Source organism: Bubalus kerabau, chromosome 4 (assembly GCF_029407905.1).
Source record: "Bubalus kerabau isolate K-KA32 ecotype Philippines breed swamp buffalo chromosome 4, PCC_UOA_SB_1v2, whole genome shotgun sequence".
In the NCBI taxonomy this organism is placed as follows: Eukaryota; Metazoa; Chordata; class Mammalia; order Artiodactyla; family Bovidae; genus Bubalus; species Bubalus kerabau.
In genome coordinates, this window is record NC_073627.1 from 168738505 (window position 1) to 168763317 (window position 24813).

At 46.9% G+C, this 24813-nt stretch overlaps 1 protein-coding gene across 26 annotated transcripts in view; it reads right to left on the reverse strand.

The window, feature by feature from the left end:
- The window catches only part of PTPN3 (protein tyrosine phosphatase non-receptor type 3), a 121046-nt gene that overhangs the window by 23926 nt on the left and 72307 nt on the right, over window positions 1-24813 (reverse strand). For 25 of the 26 annotated variants that reach the window (XM_055579256.1, XM_055579274.1, XM_055579262.1 and 22 more), the window contains 7 exons: window positions 23018-23152; window positions 20497-20673; window positions 11291-11477; window positions 11047-11121; window positions 9673-9729; window positions 8499-8655; window positions 5916-6076 (listed from right to left, as the gene is read on the reverse strand). In XM_055579256.1, the coding sequence (XP_055435231.1) occupies window positions 5916-6076; window positions 8499-8655; window positions 9673-9729; window positions 11047-11121; window positions 11291-11477; window positions 20497-20673; window positions 23018-23152 (949 nt within the window). The remainder of the gene's footprint in view (window positions 1-5915; window positions 6077-8498; window positions 8656-9672; window positions 9730-11046; window positions 11122-11290; window positions 11478-20496; window positions 20674-23017; window positions 23153-24813) is intronic. The other variant, XM_055579255.1, reaches the window with a different exon arrangement.

Here is a 24813-nt window from a genome sequence, read left to right on the forward strand (position 1 = left end):
ATCCAGGGTTGACTGTACTGAATGCATTCCCCCTCCCTTGCCTACACAGGAAGCTCAACTCAGGGGAAAAAGCATGAAATGAACCACAGGTTACTCAGGCAGGAATGACCCTGGGGCTGGGCCAATGAGTTCCTTAGAGGAGAGCGTCCTGGAGGTGGTAATGGATTTGGGCCTTGTGAACCCCAAGTCTGGGTTCCTTTACGTGAGAGACAGAGGAATGCTGTACCTCGGCTGAACACAGTATTGAGGCAGTTTGAGACTGGTGATCAACGCTGGCAAATGGGTCACAAGGAATGGCTCACACTGTGTGGCTCCTGAAGACAAGAGCTCCCACTGGAAGCTGGGTGGAGAACTGGGTCACACCTGGTGAGTTCTGACAATGGGCTTTCAACACAGATGCTAATCCCAGCTCTATCTCTGACCGGCAGGGTGGCACTGGGAGAGTCCTGCAGCCACTGAGCCTTGTTCTCGCCACTTACAAAAGGAGTGATTCAAATAATTCTGCCCCTATCTGTCTCACAGAACTACTGAGAGAGTCAACTGGGACGACATATGTGAGATGCACTTGGTGGATTCCAAAGTGCTATAGAAATGCTAATTATTAAGTGTGATTTTACTACAGCTGGAACCAAACGCTTTCTGGAACACATTTGTAATTGTTTACTGAAAGCCACGGGAGGGACAGGGGAATTCCATAATGAAAAATGCTTCCAAGCAAGCTGTTCTGAAAACCAGCCTGTTATCATCGCAAAAGGGATTCCATCCACAGCCGAGATCCCCCAGGGCAGGTCCTCTGTGCTGGGGAGAGGGTGGCTTGGGCCCCTGCTAGGAACCAGGCCCTGCCTCTTGCTCTCAGACACAGCCTCCAACAGTCAAGCTGCCACCTGCCGAAGGCACTGGAAGAGCAGCAGGTGGGGAAACAGAATAGCCAAGACTCTGGAGTGAGACAGCGCTGGCTTCCACTTCTTGTATGGATGGGGTGGGTTCTTTAGACTTTATTTATAAATGATAATAGTTGTTACTTTTTATTGCACTCTGACCATATGGCAGACAACACATTAAGTATTTATCTCCTCTTAACCCTTACAACTAGCCCATGACAGTTTCAGGTGAACATTGAAGGGACTCAGGCATACATATACATGTTTCCATTCTCCCCCAAACTCCCCTCCCATCCAGGCTGCCGCATAACATTGAGCAGAGTTCCATGTGCTATTCAGTAGGTCCTTGTTGGTTATCCCTTTTAGACATGGCAGTGTGTACCTGTCCATTCCAAACGGCAGAGTCCCTTCACTGTTCACCTGAAACTATCACAACATTGTTAATCGGCTATTCCTCAAAAAAAACAACCAGTCATGAAATACCCAGTTTACAGATGGGGAAGTAGAGGCCACAGAGGTTAAGGGACGTGCCTGAGGTCACACAGGAAGCAAGTGGTAGAGTCAGGATTTAAAGTCTTCTCAACTCCATGCGGCTGGACAGCATTTCAGATATTTCTTAGCCCTGATGTCATGCTATTCTAACAACTCTCATGTGGAAACAGCAATTATATAAGGGATTCCCAGGGGGCTCAGTGGTACTGAATCTGCCTGCCCACGCAGGAACACTGGTTTGGTCCCTGGGTCAGGAAGATTCTCTGGAAAAGGAAATGGCAACCCACTCTAGTATTCCTGCCTGGGATATCCCATGGACAGAAGAGCCTGGCGGGTTACAGTCCATGGGGTCGCAGAGTCAGACACGACTGAGCAATTGAGCACACGTGCATATAACTACATGAAGGTTCTATAGTTGTTAAGAGAACAAGTTCTATGAGTTGAGCCTGCCTGGGTTCCAATCAGGCTGTGCCATTTACTGTGAGAGAACCTCTCCAAGACTCTGATCCTTCATTTATACAAATTCGTATATAATAGTGATAACGACAGCACCTACACGGGCTACCGGGAGAGGATGTCGCTAACGCCCTTGGCACACGGTAAAGGCACATTCAAGGCACCTACACGGGCTACCGGGAGAGGATGTCGCTAACGCCCTTGGCACACGGTAAAGGCACATTCAAAGCACCTTTTGCCTTCCTCTGGTATTCCCCTCCTTCAGCAGTTGTGTAAGACATCTTCCCCCACCTAGAGCAGTGGTTGTTGAGTTTCACAGTCTAGGATTCCTTAGTGGGCAATGTGGAGAGACTTAAAGTCAGGGCTCCATGGATCCCACTAGCTCCATCAAAGGGCAGCTCTGCTGTTATTTGTTCCACATTTTGGAGTGTGGAAAAAATTAATTTATTTAAAAAGAGGGTTTCCCTACTTAATTTCTAGGAAATGTTTTGATTAAATGAATGAAATGTGTACATACAAGAATTTGACCCTAAAAATTCTATGTTCTCCATTTCTTATTTCTTCTGTAGTCCAATTATAGGCTCTAAAGGCAGGACTTAGGTGGGACAGTGGTTCTGGTATGATCTTTACTCTCCCATCCTCAGGATCAGCTTGTGCATCAAAGCCTCCTGGTGACCTTATTAAGAACCAGTTACCCAGGTGCCCTCCCAGCGCGGCTGATTTGAGTAGCTGCGGGCTGAGGCTGTTTAACAATCTCCTCAGGTGATATCCGGTGGCTCAGATGGTAAAGCGTCTGCCTACAATGCGGGAGACCTAGGTTCGATCCCTGAGCCGGGAAGATCTCCTGGAGAAGGAAATGGCAACCCACTCCAGTACTCTTGCCTGGAAAATCACATGGACAGAGGAGCCTGGTAGGCTACAGTCCATGGGGTTGCAAACAGTCGGACACGACTGAGCGACTTCACTTCACAGGTGATATTCACACAGGTGGTCAGCGTGTTACCCTGTGAGAAATACTGCTCAAAATCACAGGGAGACAGGTGGATACTAAATGCTAAAGCATTTATCTTCCTAATGAATTTCAATGAACATTACTGCTCAAGGAAAACCTCTTAGGGGAGTCTCACACGGAAAACGTGAAAGGGGAGGCGATTTTCTGGAGCACCGTTGAAGACCAGGTGCCATCTTTTTCCTCACCGAGAGCCCACAGCGCCTCCTGGTGGACAGTCTGATCAAAGAGACCTGGTTCAGCCTGGGTGAAGAGCTCCCATCACCTGGAGACATCTCCCAGGGCTCTTGAGAGCCGGTCGCCCCAGGGAGGATTGTTTGCCTACCTGAGTCTATGAGCTTAGTCTGCGACGATCCTGGGATACCCTCCCCTCCACACTTAATCCCATCCACCCTCTATTAATACTACATCTTATCCTAGAGGGCCTCCTGGAAACCTCTCACCTCCAGTTCCTACAGAACATAACATTCTGTGGAATGAACCCTTGGTCTTCAGCTGCTTCTGGGACTCATGATACATGCCCACCAATATACCAAAATTAAGACTGTAAGCTTCTTGGGGCCAGAAATCCCCCTTCTCCTTCCCTGAATGTGTTCCTGATCTAGCATTTGGCACATGATAAATATCTAATACACACTCACTGGATGAATGAACGGACGACTCCAAAGTGCCATTCCCCTTTGACGCTTCCTTCCAATTCCCTGCCAATAGAATAAAACTGATAGGTTCTGGTTTTTAAGTGCTCCTTGTTTTAAGTGTTTTAATACATGTTTAAAGCTGAGTCGCTTTGGTGTGCACATGAAACTATTACAAATATTAATTGGCTAAACTTCAATATAATATAAAAAGTTAAAAAAAAATCAGACACATCACCCCCCTGCCCAAAAACCTGAGTTTTAGTGTTTAAAATGTATGTCTCAGTTTTGAGGTTTTTGAAATGCAAAGAATCTACAATTTTTTTTTCTCTTAAAAGTCATAAGCCTACCTAGCCTCCTGCAGGCCACTGGAAAAAAGTTTTTATCTTTGTATTAATAGATACTTAGTATATATTCATCAATTCTATCTTGAAACGCTGAACTGGAAGAAGCACAAGCTGGAATCAAGATTGCTGGGAGAAATATCAATAACCTCAGATATGCAGATGACACCACCCTTATGGCAGAAAGCAAAAAGAACTAAAGAACCTCTTGATGAAAGTGAAAGAGGAGAGTGAAAAAGTTGGCTTAAAGCTCAGCATTCAGAAAATGAAGATCATGGCATCTAGTCCCATCACTTCATGGCAAATAGATGGGGAAACAGTGGAAACAGTGTCGGACTTTATTTTTTGGGGCTCCAAAATCACTGCAGATGGTGACTGCAGCCATGAAATTAAAAGACGCTTGCTCCTTGGAAGGAAAGTTATGACCAACCTAGATAGCATATTCAAAAGCAGAGACATTACTTTGCCAACAAAGGTTCGTCTAGTCAAGGCTATGGTTTTTCCTGTGGTCATGTATGGATGTGAGAGTTGGACTGTGAAGAAAGCTGAGGTCTGAAGAATTGATGCTTTTGAACTGTGGTGTTGGAGAAGACTGTTGAGAGTCCCTTGGACTGCAAGGAAATCCAGCCAGTCCATTCTGAAGGAGATCAGCCCTGGGACTTCTTTGGAAGGAATGATGCTAAAGCTGAAACTCCAATACTTTGGCCACCTCATGCGAAGAGTTGACTCCTTGGAAAAGACTCTGATGCTGGGAGGGATTGGGGGCAGGAGGAGAAGGGGACGACAGAGGATGAGATGGCTGGATGGCATCACTGACTTGATGGATGTGAGTCTGAGTGAACTCTGGGAGTTGGTGATGGACAGGGAGGCCTGGCGTGCTGTGATTCATGGGGTCGCAAAGAGTTGGACACAACTGAGCAACCGAACTGAACTGAATCTTACTATTTCTACCCTTTTATCCTAATTTCAACTTATTTTTTTGTCTATATTATCTGTCAAGGCTGTTAAGTTCAACATTCCCTATTGATTTTTTGGGTGGGGTCAATTCTCCTTTCACTTGGGGGTTTTACTTTCTACTGTTGTTCAATACACATTGCTCTAATAATGTATTTTATTTACATTATTTTCCCCCATTATAAAATAAGCCTCTCTCTCACTCAAGACTCTCTGCTTTGCATCTTTCTTGTTTGATATTCACATTACTTATGCTTTCCTAAACCAATATGCAATCATAAACATTTGACAAATTCCCTAGTTTTGCTTCTGTGACTCTTCCCTTTATATGGCTTTCTAATAAACAATGCAGTGCAGACTGTGGCTTTTGAATCTGACCTGAGACTTTGCTAATTCATGAATCCAGACTGTGTATGTTGTCATTAATCATGATCAACTGTCTTCCATCGGCCTGTTTTATGCTTTATCTGTTCGCTTCTATTATCTTTCACTGCATGAACTACTCTGTCTTCTACCACTTTAAAAAAATGTGGAAGATAAATACATTCTATTTATATTGTTAGTGGTCAGTAAAACTGACTTGAAAACCGAGTCTCCTTGAGTCCTACTTTATTTTGCAGTCTCTGCGTGTGTCTTTGTCAACAACCTCAATCCCATGAGCAGAGGTCTCTCCTGGGGAGGGAAGACGGGGTCTGACTTTGATCCCCACTCGTGTCCCCGAGGTTCTGGGGGACTTGAGAAGCCCAGCCCCTGTGCCCTCATGGGATGGTTTCAAGTGCTCCAAATTACAGTGTGCCTGCTGGGGTCAGGGCCTGGCTCCTCCGTCAGCCCTCTGCGCTCGCCCACGCTACCTCTCCACCACCTTCGACTGCAAATGTTCTGAGCTTTTGTGTTGGCAGCTAAACATGCTCAGAGTCCCACCTCCTCGGTTTCTGACACATTTCTCCATGACTACTGATCGTTACTAGAACAGGAAGGGGAGTCAGAGTTCAGGAATGGGCCATGGCCCCCAGCCACCCCGCCCCGGCTTTCTCCCAGAGGCCCTGAGCCCCTCAGTGTCCCTCGATGAGTCTGGCCGCCCGGTGATGACTTGGGAGACCCTGCAGCCGTCGGGCAGCCCACCAAGACCCCAGGGGTCTCTTACCTCAAACTGGATCAGCACCGTCCCGCTTTCGAGGCCCTTCTTTAGCTGCTCCATGGACCCCTCCAGCGTGTCCCCCCCCTCCGGACACACGGGGAAGATGGCCTCTGGGAAGAGCTGGTTCAGTTCATCTTCAGATTTGATATCGGCAAACGAATGGACGGCTGCAGTGGACAAGAAAGGGTGCTTCAGGGTTGCCCAGCCAGGCGCAGGGGATTGGTTTCCTCCCCCCAAATTACACTTCTGACACCTGAATGCAGACGGTTTAAAACATCTTATTAAATGATTAAGCACATGGTAATCATTTTCACCAAAGATACTACTTCCCGTTGAACTGATTCAATATGTGCTAATTATACAAAATGACATGCTAATCTTTCTGGTTAGCCTTAAATGATGGTGTTTAGGACTCAAGACGCTTTTGTCAGAGGTAAGAGGAAGGGAACACATGTCATTGAAGAGAACACATCTTCTCCCTTTGCTTTCTCCGACCTGATTATTCCCTTACCTATGCTATTCTTTCCTTCTGAGGTTCCCTTCATTAGTGCCCTTCAAACAAGCATTTTCCCAGGAAGCTGGTATGGGGTCTGGCGCTGCCCACATCTCTGCTGCACAGAGCTTGGTCAGCTCATCTCTAACTCAAGGCTCTTGTTAGGTGGGAGGCTCTGGAGTAGACATCTCTTAGCTTCTTCTTCGGAATTCTCCCTTCACGTCAGACTCAATACGGGTGAAAACCAACAGAGCACCTCCTGCTCCCCACCATGCACACCACTTCCCCAGCCTCACGTGCCTCTTTCTGTCCACCATCACTTCAAACTTTGGGATCATCTCTGAATGCTCCCTTTCGACCCAGAAAGAGAAGTCACTCCCTTACTCCAGAGCCTTCAGTGACTCTCTACTGTCTTCAAGGTAAAAGAGAAGAAACAATTTTTTATTTTGTCACACAGTTGAACTGAATCTTCACAGTGCTGACCAGTATTCCCACCTTAGTTAGTTATTTATTCCCACTTGACAGGTTCACAGGCAAAAGAGTTGTCCAAGGTGACCCAGCCTGTCAGGGTGGGGATTCAGTCCACACGTCTGACCCTAAAGGGCACATTCATTTCATTGATCACAGAAGCTCAGATTCTTTACTGATTTTCATGGGTTCTGTAACTCTATTACTACTATTTTTCTTTTAATCAATTCTTTTTTTTTTTTAATGTTTATTTTAAAAATGAACTTATCATGACAGTTATAGAAAATCAGCGGCACTGCTCCTGCAACTCCAAACATCTCTGTTCCTCACCTCAAACAGGTGCCAGCCCCTTGCCATGGGTCAGTGGAGGATGCCCACCCAGGGCCTGGCCAGAGCGCTCGGATGCCACTTCCCCTCCCCGTCCCCCAGGCCCCGCCCCTTATCGGCCAGCTGGCACTTCGCATGATGGACAGGCTTGCTTCCAGTTGCTGGGTTCCTTCCTTCTCTACCATCACGTGGCTTTAAGGGACTCACAGCAACTTACTTAACCTCTCTGTGACTGTTATCCTTGTTCGGGGATAAGAATACCAACCTTATAAGATCATTATAAGAATGGAAGAGGATAATTATGCAAAGCAGCTAACACCATGAGGGCACGTCACTGGAGCTGCACAGACGTCGGCCACTGTCACTACTGACACCTACTGTGTGCCCAGGGTGGAGCTGGGTTTGGTGGACATGGGTGGTGGGAGGAGCTGGGTTAGGGGGCTGGAGAGATTCGGGAGGACCTCACGGAGGAGAAGGGACGAGCGCTGGCACTGGGAGTTTTAGTGGGAACAAAGACCGCAGGTATGTGGGGGGTGTGAGCTGTGCCGATGACTGAGTCCAGACAGAGATGCAGGGCCAGGGCCCGAGTCACATGCTTCATTTACCTTCAGTGTCTGAAAGCTGGGAAGGAGGATTCGAGGACTGGGCTTCCTGCTTTATAACAACAACAACACTAATAGTAGCCGTATTCAACAGAGGATGCCCTTCCGACACCCACCAAGAACTGGGCAGCATCTCCGATGCTTTCCAGTATGAGCCTCATTGTATCTTCACAGGGATCCCGGGAGGTAGCGACTATGTCATCCTCATTTTACATTAGAGGAAACTGAAACACAGACTGGGTAAGAAATCTGCTCAAGGTCCCGGAACCCAGGAGGAGGCAGAGTTAGAACAGCCTTGAGGCAGCCAGGCTCCGGCCCCATTCTGCTAAAGCCTCTCCAACGAAACTAAATGCACATGAATGAAATATAACCCGATCCTTTGAGAAAGGGTTGAAAATGCAAATGAAGGCAGAGGCAGGCAGCTAAGACGGTGCATGGAGGGGGCTGAGATGGACCTGCGAGGAACAGGGGACAGGAGTGTCATGTCTTGTATTGAAAGTGGGGGTGGAGGGGTGCTGCCTACCTGCAGAGGACTGGTCATGAGACATTTTCAAGTGAGAAGTCAGCCAGCAGGTTGTTTCCCATCGGGGGAAAGTTCTTGATTTTCTGATGCTGGCTATGAGCACAACATCTCGAAACCAAGGAACGGGCCCGAGAAGGCCCTCTTCGCTAAGGCTCCTCTCCCTCGGGGGCTGTTACCTTTCCTCCTGATCACCAGGGCCAGCTCCCGCGTGTGCGACTCCCGGCTGGCTTTGATGAACATCACCACTTGGTCATGGGTGTGTTCTGAGATGTCCCGGCCGTTGATTAGCACGATTTGATCCCCTTCGTTCAGCTTAGGAATGCAGGTGTCTGCCTGCACGCAGGGGAAGAGCGAGTTTCTTTCGTTACCATAACATAATCCTCAAGGGGAGAACCTGGTGCTTTCTGAGCCTGGACACTGGAGACCGCGACCAAGTTCTGCTTTTCTCCCCCTGGCATTACCGCCTTTATTTTTATTACAGCCACTGCTATGTTGACATGGTAGCTAGTGGTGGGATTTTAAAGAAGTGCTGCTCAGAACCTACATTACGAATGAAAACATTTCAGAATAAAGTGAAAAAGAGTACTGAGGCCATTTCTCTATGGCAGCCAAGCTTCACTTATTACTGTAATGTCAGCATGACTCTAATACCTCTATCTTCTGTTTTTCTAGGTGTTTTGTTAGAAAATAATTTGTCAGCTAAAAGCAAGTATATAGTTATCTTGTGATGGAGAAAGCCTTTGCAAGCATAACCCCCAAGGCACAAACCGTTATGGACAAGAAGCCGTGCAACTGATTGATAGGCTTCTTAATTCATAGAGGCCATAAGCGGTAAGAAAAAGTAAAGCACAAGCTTAAAGACAACTTAAGAGTAAAACCCCCAAATGGGTCCCTTTCTTAGGAGGTACAGGGACTCTCTGGTGCTCAATGCTTAAAAAAACACAAATCATCTCCTAGATGCCTAGAGGCCCAAGACCCACGAGCCCGCTTAGAGCCTGTAGAACAGCAAGCCCTATGCCCCAGTCGCCTTCTTGTGAGCACGACTTCTACACTTTAATGTGCCTGCCAGTCACCTGGGGATCTGGTTAAAAACGCAGATTCTGGTCCAGATGGTCTGGGGTGGGGGTACGAGAATCTGCATTTCCAGTAAGTTTCCCAAGGGATGCTGGTGCTGCAGCCTCGGGGGCCACACTGAGCAGCAAGCTTCTGGAAAATTCTTTCTTCCTATCTCTATGCATGCATTGACACACACTCTATGCTGCCAGTAAAAAAGAAACAGGACACAGGAATAGAAATCTGTTACATTTACGGGAAAAAGGATTTGGGAAATTACAGAATACATCTACTTACGGGTGACTCTGGGTTTATCCTCGACACCACGAGAGGCATCTTTTGATCTACTCCTCCCTGTAAACATATACATTAAAAACCACTTGAGCTGTTCACAGCACCAAAGACATGCAGGTATCTCTGACACAAAGGGAGGGCTCAACTTTCACTTAAATATATTCTACTCCCAAGGGCTGGTACCTTTTAGAATGATAAGGTTCCAGAGGCTATGGGTCTAGTGGGTCAAGCAGAAGGCCACTCAGAAGCCTCCCACTGCCATCCCCACCATCCATGGACTAAAGATGCACTTGGAAGAAGCAGGCTCCTTTCAAAAAATGCAAACATCCTCAGGAAAAAGACTCTAAAAGCCCAGCTCATAAGCACTGCTGGGAGAGGAGCTTATGCTGGAGGGGAGGAGCTGTGGAAAGGTCCCAGACTGTGAGGGCTTAGGAGCTGTGGAAAGGTCCCAGACTGTGAGGGCTTTTGACCTCTGAGAACTGGCTGTCAGCGGGGCTGCTGGGCTATCACAAAGGAGTGTTTGATGGCAGTTGCGGGGTGCGCAGCAAAGTTCACCTGCCCTCACTCTGCTCTAAGGCTGATAAACCTTTTCTGGGAAGGGCCAGATATTACTTTTTGTGGCTTTGTGGGACAGAGGGCACTCTAGCACCTCTGCCATCGAAATGCCAAAGGAGACATAAACCATTTGTAAATGAATGGGGTGTCTGTGTTCCAATAAAACTTTATTTGTAAGAACAGATGGGATTGGGCCCGTAGGTCATAGTTTGCAGAGCCGGCCTAGTGGGAAACAGAGGAGGTTATGGCCCTGCACCTGAATCCCTGTTCTCTCTTAGCAGTGCTGAGGGGTTCCCATCTCTCCGAGCCTTGTGTTCAGTCAGTCGTGTCCAACTCTTTGCGACTCCATGGACTGATGCTCGCCAGGCTCCTCTATCCATGGGATTCTCCAGGCAGGAGTACTGGAGTGGGTTGCCATTTCCTCCTCCAGGGGATCTTCCTGATCCAGGAATTGAACCTGCATCTCTTGCATCTCCTGCATTGGCAGGCGGATTCTTTACCACTAGCACCACTGGGAAGCCCCTTAGTGTGCATCTATAAAATGTTTCAAAATACCAACTTCACCACTTAATAAAAGGACTCAATAAGGGGATATGAATAATCCCCTTTATATCCTCAATAAGGGGATATAAACAAGCACATAGAGTAGGCACTTGGTATGAGGCAACTCCTATGGCCCCATTGAAAAACTCCCAATTCTGAAGGCCAAGCCAATTTTCCTACACAGCCTTAGGTCTATGGCACATTTGTAATGGAAGTTTAAAAGTCATCTAAAGAGTGCTTCAGAGCATCGCACGTCCTTATAAATTACACACAACGTACCTTTAGATTAAATCCAAATTTCCCATCTTCATCCGGTGTGATGCGGATCAAGACTAAGTAGCCATCACCATCGTTCTGGAAAATGTCAGAAAATCGTCAATTACGTTACTTCTTTCTCCAGTGATTGGTGATAACCTAATTCCTTTGAGTCCTAACCACTTAACTGCCCGAGAGGCAGCCCCACAGGGGAAGCCCGGCTGGCTTGGCCCCGCTTTGGCCACAGCACCTGAGCCCCGCCCCCCACCTTGTCACAGTAGTACTGGCTGGAGTCCTCGGCAGAGCCCCCTTTGGTCACCCTGTGGAAGTCCTCTAGGAACTGCTGGTCGACGCCATCTGGGGAGCAGGAGCCTGGAGCATTTGAAGATGGAGACACAGAACTGGATGACTTCTGGGTCAGGCAGCTTTGTGCTGGGCTGTTCTCGGATATACTCCTTCATCGTGGGGGAGGAGGAGATATTTTAATAACTGGATTAATATTTTATCAGAGCACACAATACTGACTGTTGGAGCCTGGCATCTCACGGCTGTCACCGATCCTTAGAACTTTTAGAGGGGCTCTGAAGGTCAAGCCCAGGGCTCGTGCACACCCAGAGTCCACTGGCTGCCCACAACCCCAGCTGGCCTCAATAGCATCAGCTTTTAGTTTTGGGGAAAACGGGAAGGAGGGTAGGGCAGTACCAAGAACTGCTGACAACTCAGCAGCTTTAGAAGGGTAACAAGGGAGCTGTGCCCAGCTACTCTGGTGCTTAATTATTTAAGCTCACTCAGATGTGTGGGTCTCCACTGCTGAACGTTTTTCCTTCCATCTCATTCCTGCTCATAACTCTGCTTCACAGGACAGTTTGCTACCCAGAGGAAATGGGACTGACTCTGCACATTCACGACAATTTTTTATATCAATCCTAGTTTACATTATTCACCTGTGATATCCACTCATCACCTCCACTGAGATCATAGGTTTTATTTTTCTCTAATATAGATCCTTCTGTACCTTGGAGCTGCACAGTCCAATATGGCAGCCTCCAGTCACAAGTGGCTATTTAAAGAAGTGAAGATTAGAAAATTCCTCAGCTGTACCAGTCACATTTCAAAAATGCCCAACAGCCACATATGGCTAGAAGCTCCTGCACTGGACAAGACCAGTCACAGAAGACTTCCACCACTGCAGGAAGTTCTACTGGATGATGCTGTCTTTGAGAAGTGTCAAAGACCTCTAGGGTCATCTGTTCCGTTCCCATGTCACAGATGAAGAAACCGGTTAAGAGGCACTGAGTAACTTGCCCCAGGTCACACAGCTTTCTCCTCGCCCGCCAGGAGTCTGATGAACATGAGTCCCTGAGCACCTATCCCCTCTCCCAGCCACCGGATCTGCTCCTAAGACCATCCTCCCCAACCTCTCAGGGCTGCAAGGATGAACGCTGTGTAGCGCACGCAACTCCTCTGCATCATGCACACCCACACGAGACTCCTTCCAGGGCCGCAGGCTGAGCAAAAGATGCCTTCAAACGCCTACAGAATACAGGGCTGTCCTCACGTCGCACAGACTCCTGCACATTCTGACCTCACTCCAGGTTAGTGATGGGAAAGGTGAGCAAAGACAGGGAGACAGACAGACAGACGACAGTCACTGCTGCCTCTTACTAAACCTGTATTTCAGGTCCTTTTCCAGGGTTTTTTTTTTTTTTTTCATTAATGGAATACCTCTCTGTTTCCCAGAAAGTTGAAATTCAGATCAGATGAGATCAGTCGCTCAGTCGTGTCCGACTCTTTGCAACCCCATGAATCGCAGCACGCCAGGCCTCCCTGTCCATCACCAACTCCTGGAGTTAGCTTACTTTAAATATAAAATCTGTATTGTTTTACTCATACAAAGTGATTCACAATCCCAATTCATTTGAATACAAAATTTCGGTGACAGAGTAGTATAGCTGCTGCTGCTGCTAAGTCACTTCAGTCGTGTCTGACTCTGTGCGACCCCATAGACGGCAGCCCACCAGGCTCCCCCGTCCCTGGGATTCTCCAGGCAAGGACACTGGAGTGGGTTGCCATTTCCTTCTCCAATGCATGAGAGTGAAAAGTGAAAGTGAAGTCACTCAGTTGTGTCCGACTCTTAGCGACCCCATGGACTGCAGCCCACCAGGCTCCTCCATCCATGGGATTCTCCAGGCAAGAGTACTGGAGTGGGGTGCCATTGCCTTCTCCGAGTAGTGTAGAAATAGAGCTATTTGCAAGAGAAGAGCTTGAACTTAAGGTGCTCAAATTGCCGGTTAAAGGGTATTATGGATGGGAAAGCATTTCAGAGCGAGGAGATTTTGGGCTTAAAGCTGTGTACTAGTGGGATGTTTTCAGGCTGAAAATAAATAACTTTAGTTAACAGGAAACTAAAAAAATAAGTTCTCAAGTAGGGCAACTTTTCTGTTTTCATGTTTCTAAGAGCACCTCCTAGTGGCAGAAAGGGAGACTTGAAGCTGCTAAACAAGATAAAGCCCAAAGGATTCAGGAAACGCTATTTCCAGCTAGGCGTGGAACTGAACCTCTAACATGAAGCTGCCAACAGCATTCATACTTCAAGTATTTGGAAGAATCTGGAGATGAGAGTGATGGAAAGGGTGACAACATGTAAACAGAAGAGCAAGGCGACACAGCAGAAGAGGTCAGGCTTCTCAGTAAAGTGTGATATATTTCTGTATCCATTATATCTAACTTCTAAATTCTGAATTTGAAATATGTCATATAGAATTTAGATGACATTTTCTAAGGTTTTAAAGTATTTTTCTTTTTCAGTATCAAACATAATGGTCTATCCAAAACAACCCACAGTACTAAAAATAACATATTCAAAGTCATTATGTCCCCAATCCTATTTTCTAAGTAGGGGCGGAGAGGTTACTTTTAGATGGTAATTTATTAAACATGACAATATTCTTTTCGGCTGAGCCACCACGTACAGACGTTCCCTGCAGGCTGCAGTAACGTTCGGCTCAGCGGGGAAGATGGACAGACAGATGGCGAGGAGGACATCAAATGATGAGACGCAACGAGAAGGTGGCAGCTGGATGCAGCACAGGGATGCCGCGAGTGAGGACGCCAGGCCGAGCAGCCGTCCTGTCCTCCTGGGGCAGGACGTGAGGTGTGACTGAGCGAGAGACAAGGGGGGCCGCTGAGGCTTAGGGGGCAACTGTGAAAGGGGCCGAGAAAGGCAGGGAGAGAGACCGGCAGCAAGCGGTTTGTCCCAGAGGCAGGAGAAGGGGCAGCCAGAGCAGTCAGGGAGGGACGGGCCACCCCCAGCTCCCGGAGGAGAAAGGGGCAGAGACCAGACAGACGGACTGACCGGCAGACAAACGGGTGCTCGCCCTCAGAAGCCGATGCTTCAGAACCGTAAACGCAGTAGGCATCGGAAACAAAAGCCAGGACAGAGTTCATTTCTCTGAAGAGAAGCAAGGTTAAAGAAAAAGTTAAAATGGCAAGATTTACCACGTGATATTTTCTATACCACTCTTTCCTACACTCTAGAAAATTCCAAAGACCACCCCCCACCGCCCCCAAACCTGTCAGCCAAGCCAAGCTGTGCTCCCACCAAGGGTTTCACAGATCTCACTGGGGGCGCCTGAGAGGAGGCGCTGGCTCTGGCGGGTGACAGAGTGGGAGCTGTTCCGGATGGCATTTCTCTCTCACGTCTATGAGCTTCTCAAGCTTGGGAGAGACTCTAGTCCTCTGTCTGTTCCTCCCCAAGGGCACTTAACACGTAGCCAGCTCATCTACATGGATCCTGATGTATGGCACACTGAGTAACAGAAAGTGTCTCCGTAGTTCAGGTGTTTGTGATGTGGAGACACTGTTTTATTTCTGCAATACACGCCAAGGGCCCAAGATCAAAACTTCACGCAAGAAGTAGCAGAGGTAGCGGAGGGAATACGGGTCAGAAATGCTGCTTTCTGAGCTGTCTCATCACTAATGGAGTCACAGGTCATGCATCGTCCCCAGGCTGCCCCCTTGGACGTTGTGATACCTCAATAACAAGAAAGCACCGGGTATATTTTGGTCAGTTTGTGCTTGAATTTTCTGAGAATTTCTCACCCATATATACCCTGCAGCAGCACCTACCACAGAGAACTGCTAACGGAGGACAGTTAACTAAAACCTGTCACAGTAAATCTGTTTGAGTCCTTGGTGTGCAGATCAGATGCTGTGTGCTCATGTGATGTGGGGACCTGCCATGGAAGTGGCAGAGGAGATACCCATTATGAAAACTTGAGAGCTTGTCTGGGCATTACCCAAGGGCTGCATCCGGTTTCATGTGACCATGTGTCTGTCTGTCCATCTATCCACATAGTCATTGTATATCTAAGTGCCAGACATTATGCCAGGTTTTGGGGAAGGAGAGGTGAACAGGGCACTATTTCTGCTCTCCAAGAGCTCACTGTCTATTTTAAGGTACAGAAATAAATCAAATATTATCATCACGTTCTAAGGGAGATGCTCAGATGTCTGGGGTACAGTGGGAGGCCAGGAGAGTCTCCACAGAAGAGGGGGCAAAGATAAACTGGTAGCAGTTTAAACAGGTAGTCAGGAGGGAAGAAGAAAGTATTTTAGATAAAACTCTAATTAAAAAAAAAAAGCAAACCTGCAGCATTTGCAGAGGCATGAAACTTTGAAAAAGCACAGAAAAGTAGGGGAGTGACGTGCTCGGGATTCAATTTCAGGAAGATAAGCCTGTTACCCTTGTTGAAACTCCAATACTTTGGCCATCTGATACGAAGAGCTGACTCATTTGAAAAGACCCTGATGCTGGGAAAGATTGAGGGCAGGAGGAGAAGGGGACGACAGAGGATGAGATGGTTGGATGGCATCACCAACTCGATGGACATGAGTTTGGGTAAACTCCAGAAGTTGGTGACAGACAGGGAGGCCTGACGTGCTGCAGTCCAAGGGGTTGCAAAGAGTCGGACACGACTGAGCAACTAAACTGAACTGAGCCCTTGTTAAGGATGGTCTGGAAGGAGGAGGAGAGACCAAAGACAGGAGGATACTTAGAACACTGCTGCAAGCATCCCTTTGAGAGATGAAGGCAGTTATACACGGGCAAGGCGATGGGGAGGATGGTGGATGGGTCCATGTCAAGAGATGTTTGCGGGAGAGAAACAACGGGTGAGGAACTGGATGATGCAGGTGCAAGAGAAGTTGTCGAGGATGCTTGAAGTTCCAACAGGTGCCAAGAGGGTGGTTCTTGAACATGGCCTCACCAAGACACAGGAGCAGCCGCAGGCTGGACAGAAGATGACGAGTTGAGGTCGGGCCAGGCTGGGTTTAAAGTAGTCATCAGACGTCCATATGCAAGCGGCCTGAGACCAAGAGAAGGGCAGGCAAGGTGCAGGGAAAATGAAAACAAAACTCCTGTGAAACCTTGTCGCTGGCTGGTCTCCTATGGGGAGACACAATTTGGAAACCAGGCTGTCCAAGACAGCAGGCTGCCCCATGGCAGGAGAGCTGCCCATCACTGGCTGGGTGACCAGGTGACAAGGCAGAGGGAATTCCTACCCCTGGTGATGCAGCTGAAGATAGGGGATACCTAGAGTTCCTTCCAATGCACAGACGCTATTTTAAAAAACAGTGGTGAAATACACATGAAGTTTACCATCTTAACCATTTTCAATACACTTCAAGCTACAGATCAGTAGCATGAAGTGTATTCACATGGCTGTATGTACAGAAGTTTGGAAATAAAAGCCGACAGCTGCCCCGTGTCCCCAGAACAAGGCAGGCTCTGGAGAAGGAAATGAGCAAACAGCCAAGACATCATGGAGGCTGAAAAGTTCTTCAAACACAACCCTCATCTGCCCTCAAAGTTGTTTTCCTCCAGCCTCCTGCTCTGCAAAGTCGTTTTCTCCTCTGGGGCACTCCCCCTCCTGTTTTTTTTTTTTTTTAATTTCTTCCCTGGGTGGCAGGTTGTTTTTGTTTTTGGAAACTTCCTTCTCTGCAGATTCTGGCCTTGGCTCTGAAGCAAGGCAAGGAACACAGAATGGCTGAGGGGTAACAAGAGGACCGCCTGCTCGGGCACAAAGCAAAGTGCCAAGGACTCATAACTATAATCATAAACTTTGCCGCGCTGCTATAAATATGCCAAAAACCACAGTGACTCATCCGCGAGGACAATGCTCAGAGTCGGAGCTATGCCTCTGGGTTGAGAGCCAAAGTTGAATCACTCTTTTCTTCCTTTCTCTCCTTCTTCCTCTTGTTTACATGGGTACAGAACACTGCACGTCATCCTTCTTTCTAAAAGGAACTCTCCTTGCTGTCTGTATTCATCTGATATCTCTGACAGGATATTTCTTCTTGCCTCTTAACACGCCAATTTGCTATATAAAACATGTTCAATGCTTCTTAAACATTTTGCAAATACTGCAGCTGACCCTGGGAGTCCGTGGATTCAGCTAATCGTGGATCAAATTAAATCCAGAGTTATGAAGGATCAGGGCTTCCCTGGTGGCTCAGGGAATCCTGAGAGAATTTGCTTGCAATGCAGGAAACCTGGATTCGATCCCAAGGTTGGGAAGATCCCCTGGAAGGGGGAATGCCTACTGACTCCAGTATTCTTGCCTGTAGAATTCCATGGACAGAGGAGCCTGGCGGGCTACAGTCCACGGGGTCACAAAGCATAGAACATGACTGAGCGACTAACACTAACACACAGGAAGGACCAACCATACTTCACCATTTTACGAGATTTGAGTGTCCATGGATATTGTACCTTTGAGGGTCCTAGAATCAATCCCCCTGAGGTACTTTGGGATGACTGTACTCACTGAAAAGACCACCGCAGTTTTTTCACCAAGTACAGACCAACCTTCCCTTCTTGCTTTGGGCAATGGAGGACCAATGGAGGCCTGCTGCCTCTGAAAGCTCAGCAGAAGGTGGCTTCCTGCCAGTGGGACGGGGTCCCCTACCTATGTGAGGTGCTAAGGGCTGAACTTGTTTCAACTGTTCATCCCACTTGCAAAGTATAGCTGCTAACTGGACTCGCTGAGCTGTCTACTATGGCTCACCTGGCAAAGCCATGGCAAGGTAGGCTGCCTCTGAATCACCATTATTTGCTACTTTTAATGGTTTGCTGCAAAATAGTGTCCCAGGATGATACACCTTCCTAGGTCTCACGAAGGAGTTTCAGGAAGAATTGATGGGTGAGTAGGGCCAGGAATTACTTAAACCAAACAGGGCTTGAGGAAGTCAATTTTCAATGGAGTTTTAATAAACTTAAATTCAAACAGCCACGTGTGTGTGTGGCTGTCCTGGCCTGTGAAGGTCTGGATGCTCTGTAATTCCATGGTGGGGTCACAGACCGCACTTAGGAAGATCTGAGGTAGGACCTGTAATCAGGCTTCTCAGAAACCGCTGTTTTCGTAAACTCTCTTCTCCTTTCATCAAACGGACCGAGCCCCACAGTGTGCTGATGAAGGTTGATAATGTGCTATTTGCCCAGGTGGCCTGAGGTCCCTGAAAGCAAAGACTTGTCTACTTCACCTTCCCGTTCCCTCAAGGAGCAGCCAAGGGTATAGAAAGTGCACTGCAGGACTCAGCAACGAGTAGAGCCCTTTAAGACGTCCACGTACCCACAATGAGCAGAAGACATCCACGTACTCATGGACAGAATCCATCTCTTGTCCACCTGCCACCCTGGAAGTGCGCTGTATCTGTGTTGTCCCGTTTGGTAGCCTCTATCTACACGTGGTCCAGAGCACTCGAGATGACGTTTGTGTGACTGAGGAACTGAACTTACATTTTATTTTACATTCAATAATTTCAATCTGAATAACCACACGTGACTAGAGGCTACTGTACTGGACAGTGCAATTCCATGATGGGACTGCAAACCACAACAGGGGGCTCTGACACGGAGGAAGGTGTGACTGGGCATCTCAGAGCCCTCAGTCAGCTCCTAAACCTCCTCCTCCCTTCACCAAAGCGACATAGCCCCTGACAGGCTCATACTGGCTCAAGTCATGCTCGCCTGGGCTCCTGCCTTGTAGGACATGCACAACCACTGTGCCCCACAGAGGAACTCACACCCTTCCACTGTAGCCTCAATGGCGCTGTAAATTGGAGCAAGAGATAGCAATCATTTCAACAGAAGCATCATCCAAGCTCAGGTCACAAGGAAATAATGACCAGAGGATTATTCAGCCAGAGGTGTTAAGAACACAGATAAGCTGGAAACCATGTTTGCTGCGGTCAGCGACAACAGAGAGAGAGCAATCTCACACTTAAGTGTGAAGTGAGATCCGTGATTCACCTGCGATGCGGAGAGAATGGTCAGGATGCATTTAAGGCTTTAATCCTAGGAGCTAGAGTGGTAAAAATTTACAGATTAACCAAAGTGCGTTCTTGTTAATCCTCTGCTGTCAGGGGAGGCATCGTATGTTTCTACATTTTGGGCACAGCATGGGACTAAACAGAATGGATACCCAATGACCATGGTTGACTTCCTAAAAAAAAAAAAAGATCCATTCCCATCACACTTTGTCATTTATGATCTGTGTCTTGTCCCCTTCAAAAAATGATTTGAGATAGCTTACTCTAAATGGTAGAACAGTGAATTCATTAAGATTAGAGAAAAAATAAGACTCATTAATAAGACAGAGAAGAAAGCGTAAGGACTATGTCAGAAATCTGGGCTCTGTGAAGCTAATGCAACGGAGTCTGACATGCAGCTCTGAGCTCCTTGCTAGTCAAGCGAACAGGGAACGAGTAAATCAGATATTATCTTACTGAATAAGAAAAGGACTCAGGGCAGTATTTTAGGAGAGACATATTTTTTCCTGATCTTGAAATGTGAAGGGAGTTTGTCACAAAAGAAAAAAAAAAGGACTATGGGGACATAAAAGAATTTGATGCAAACTGTCCTTGACAAAAATTTAACAAAGAAAATCCGAGATGCTGAGATGTTCTCTGCGCGTGTTTTTTTTCCTTTATTCTAAATATTCATTAAAAACCAAAGCGAACAAATGCCCTGAGGACAGACTATGGATCTGAGAAGGTTTTCTGTGGGCAGAGAGAAATGAGCACACTTTCAGGGGTGGGGAATCTTGCAGCGGACGAAGGCTGACAATCTAGAGACATACTGCTCTAGTCAACATGCCCTCAACCTCTGGTGTATGGAATGGTTTAAACTGAGTTTTGCTCATCAACTGGAGAGAACACCATTCAGGAGAGCTAACGGGTGTGTGGACGGTAGGTTGCTGTCACTGACAAAAAGCAGGGCGAGCTAATGACCCCAGGCACACAGCTCGTGGGGGAAGGGAGTGGACTGATGTTCTCAGCCTGGCAGAGAGCACCCCAGGGAGCTGGCTGCTGGCTCTAGCTTCTGCCTCCTCTTAAATGGCCAGGGGGCCTGTGCAAATTCCTCAACAGCCCCAACAAGGAGACACAGGAAAGAGAGGAGCACAAGTTTCTTACTCTCGGTGCGGGCTTCGGTTCTGAGAGACCTCGGAATCACTGTCTTTAGGGGACAGGGAGCCCTTGTAGGTATAGAACACATCTTCCGTCTCAGTGATGTATGTCATCTCGTTGGCAAGGTTGTCTGCAGAAGAGTGCCGTGGCTTTCGGATCTCGTGCCGGAGCCGAGGACTTCGCCTGGTGGGGAAAGGTGCAGAGCGAAGCACTGAAAGCAGATTCTACTTAAGGATTCTATCAGACATCAGTGATCTAACCTCTGTGCCCTGACCATCCCAAGGGTGGCTTTGCTGATCCTGCTGGAATTTAAGAGCCGGTTAACCGCCTTACTATACCAGAATCCAACCACGGGCTGCGTGGTCCCAGAGACTCTGAGCCCAGTGGTACAGCCCCTCAACTTTATAAACTGGCAGATGAGACTGGTTTGTGCCCTTTGGGAAGCTGTTGAGTGTTGGTTTAGAGGGAGTTATTCTTCCAAGAGCACTTAAGGTCTCAATGCATAAGGAGGCCAAATTGGCTGCTCATCAGACAATTTTTCTGATTCATTTGTGCAGTATAAATAGAAGGTTCAGAAGCTAAAGTAAGGTGTGGTTTTTTTTGGCAAAATTTGAACCTTCTTTCAACTATATCCCCTAATGTCAATTTCACTTGATCCAAGATGAAATGTTTGCTTTTCAAAATAGATCTACGTGGTATTGAAAGTGAAAGAGCTAGCTGCTCAGTCGTGTCCACCTCTTTGCAACCCCATGGGCTGTATTAGCACCGCTCTGTCCTTCCAATAGCAGCAGCAGCTGTGTGCCATGAGACAAGTCACTCTACCTCTCTGAGCCTCAGCTGTACCCATCGGCTCCTGACGATGAAGCAAGTGAGGCAATGTTCTCAGGATGCCTGGGGTGACTCCTGGGGCAGCACCGAGGCACTAGCGGCTCCTGTGATGGGCAGCTCTAGGCCGCTGAACTTTCTTAAATTTCATTGTCCTTGCTTTTTCATCTTGCCCTTCCTTTTTAACCACTTCTCCTTGGGACTGTCAGGGCCTCCACTTTTGCAATCCCTTTGGGCCTGGAGGATCAATACACGGTGCCCAAAGCTGAGCAGAAAGGCTCGTGACTCCTCTGGAAAGGACCTATAAATAGCAGTGAGAGCCAAAGCCCGCTGTTCTCCTGAATGTTGTCCTGGCCTCTGCTGCTAAGAGACTTGCAGACAAATTAAGCTGCTACTTTATAGCACACATGGACCACTATAGGATGAGTGCCTACATTTCAGAAACCAAGAATCAATCTACTCGGTCATGTTATAACTTTCCAACACTAAACACCATCACCATTCCTGCCCAGAGGATCTGGCCCCAGCGGAGTCTCCTTTCCCAGCAGTCCTGCACAGCCACTCCCTTTCTGCCTGCCTGGTAGAATGTTTCCTAGTCTTGGTAGATCACTCCTTAAGAATTTATAGGTGCACCCTATCAGGAAATGAACAGAAAGCCATAATCCTATTTTAGGGCAGAGTTGAGCCAAGGTTTCCAGCTTGGTTCCCCCCTCTCCCCATAACATCTGGCTGTTTTGGAGGCATTTAAAAAATGGCCTGATGTCTCTAAGGAACATTATACTAACAATAGCAATAATAATAATAAAATAATAAAAATAACTAACAACAACAACAATTCTACCTGATCCTTTTTGTATAGCTTACAAAGCACTTGTACATTGTTAGTTCATTCAACCCCTTTACAGATGGAAAGACTGAGACCAGAGAGATAAACAAATTTGTTAATGAACAGAAGAGCCAAAATCTGAGTCCAGGTGTTCCAGCTACAAGCCCAGTGCCCTTACCCACTTCACCAAACTGCCAATTCCTTCCTTTTAAGCCAAGTCCATCAACTTAGAAGTTGGCAGGCTACTTTCCAACGAGCATTTGCTACTGTTGCTGAGGGTCACACATCCTCTGTCAGTTGTATTACATACCTTTACCATGTTTTCTCAAAGTTTATTTTGTTTGCTATTAATGCGACACATGAGATTAAATAAAAGTTAAACATGCTTCTTTATCACAGAACTTCTCAAAACCTGAATATGCTAATGCATACTACAATTTCAAGAGGGGCACTTCAGTAGGCTGCAGTGCTCAGATTTATTTAGACCAAATAACTTTTTAAAAAAGAACATCCCAGGGACTTCCCGAGTGGTCCGGTGGTGGGGTGCAGGTTTGATTCCTGGCTGGGGAACTAAGATCCCACATGCCTTATGGCCAAAAAAACCCATAACATAAAACAGTAGCAACGTTGTAACAAGTTTGAAAGACTTAAAAAATATATATATATTAAAAAAAAGTAACATCCAAACATCATACACTAAAAAAAATGTCTAGCTATACTTGTGCATCTCATAAAAATAGTTACTTCTGCAATAGTCAAATATGCAAATATAAACTCTCATCATAGACCATCTATAGTTAGGTTTTTATTTTTACTTAGTTTTTAAAAGAAATAAAGTGTTTACTGGTGGACAGCACCAAAAAAAGAAAGACATACCAGTTGGGAGTAATAGGAGGAGACCGGGACGGTAGACTCTTGGTTTCTAAATGTTCCACCGATAAAGATCTCTGCATGGCTGGGTTCCACACCATCCCTCCAATCACCTTTTTGCAATACTGGTTATTTACAGACCTGAAAAACCAGATGCAGGTTCACTTTTTACACTGACATGTTCAACGAGATAGAAGTGATAGCCTAAACGAAACGAACAGTCTGCACACACTCCCTCCCTGACGCAGGGCCAGTTAACACTTTGGTGACCCCGGCCAAGGTTCCCGGGAGTGGAGGCACCTGGGCCAGAGATTCCTTTCTGGGCCGGCTTTCCCTGACGTTATTTCTTTTCTTTGGGTGAAAAAATATTTTCTTGTCCTTACTACTGCAAACAACAAAACTGCTTTCAGAATATAACCACACCTTACCAGATGAGAAGGAATTTCAGGATTAATGTTGGAACACCATTCAAGGAACTTCAAGGAATTCTCATTTTTACTCACACTGGCATGAGTACAAACATTAACCATCCTTCCCGTGTTCTCTGTCATTCTAGCTGGCAGCTGCTGTCACCGTAAATCACTCAGAACTCTTTAACAGCAGACCTGAGAAAATATGCTTAGACAGCACAGTTTTGGGCTGTGTTCTTTGTGCCACCCTAAAGGTTACTTTTGGATTTCATTTATACCTAGGTAATTTAAATCTCAGCTCTCTAGACCCCTCAGAGTATGAATTATTTGAGAGGATGGAGTTGGAAACTAGTTTCCAGAAAACTCAGTCTGGAGCTTCTAAATTTTAAATGATATTTTAATACCTTAAAACATTAGACACATTTCCTTGCAGCCTAAAGCCAGCAAGCCAACAAAAATCATGACAAAAAACCTCAAAAGAACATAGGTGACGTGAAGCACACCCTCTGGAATACCAATGTCCTGATTTTCAATGAGAAATATGGCTGTCACCCTGATCAAAATCTCACAGCAGCATCACCAGGAGAATCTACACCAGAAACCCAATTATCGTTGATTGAGAGCACAGCATCACAATAGTGGGAGCAAGCCCGATGAGTCAAAGGTTGAATGCAGCAGTTCCCCAAAGTATGCGTCACAGGTTATTAATAGGTACTCTTTGGAAAAAGAAGTGTTCCATTGTCCTGTAAGCCTGGAAAATACCAAACAAGTTTCTTTCATGTGAAAGCTTTCAGAGGCCCAATATGCAAATGTGTAATTGTATCTCTAGGGGTTGGGCAAATCATGTAACTTAAGCCTCAGTTTCTCCATCTATGAAACAGAGATAATAAGGGATGAGATTTGCCAGTATGCTGAAGCTGGGATTGGTGGTCAAGAACTGCTGACCTATGGCCACCGAGTCACCCTCCATATCCCAAGTGACCCACAGCTGCAGATTAAAGAGGGGTGCGCGGGACAAGTTCTCTGACTCTTCCACCCAGAATGGCCTGTGACTGCTTTGACCAAGATTAACTGTGCCAGATCTAGGCCTAGCCTTTAAGATGACCAGCTGCTTCTGCCTTAGACTCCTGCAGTCCTGAGCCTCCGTGTAAGAAGGCCAACTACCCCAGGAGAGACCCTGAGAACACACAGAGAGGATGGGGGTCCAGATGAGTATAGCCTTTTGATCGTTCTGTCAAGGCACCAGGTGTGGAGAGGTGGTCCTGGACCCTCAGCCTAGTCCAGCCCAGCCACCAGCCTTATCTCACCAAGAAACCCCAATCCACACACTGCATGCAGTGGAAGAACCATCCAGTCACTCACGCCCTTCCTGAAAACATGACCCACAAGGTC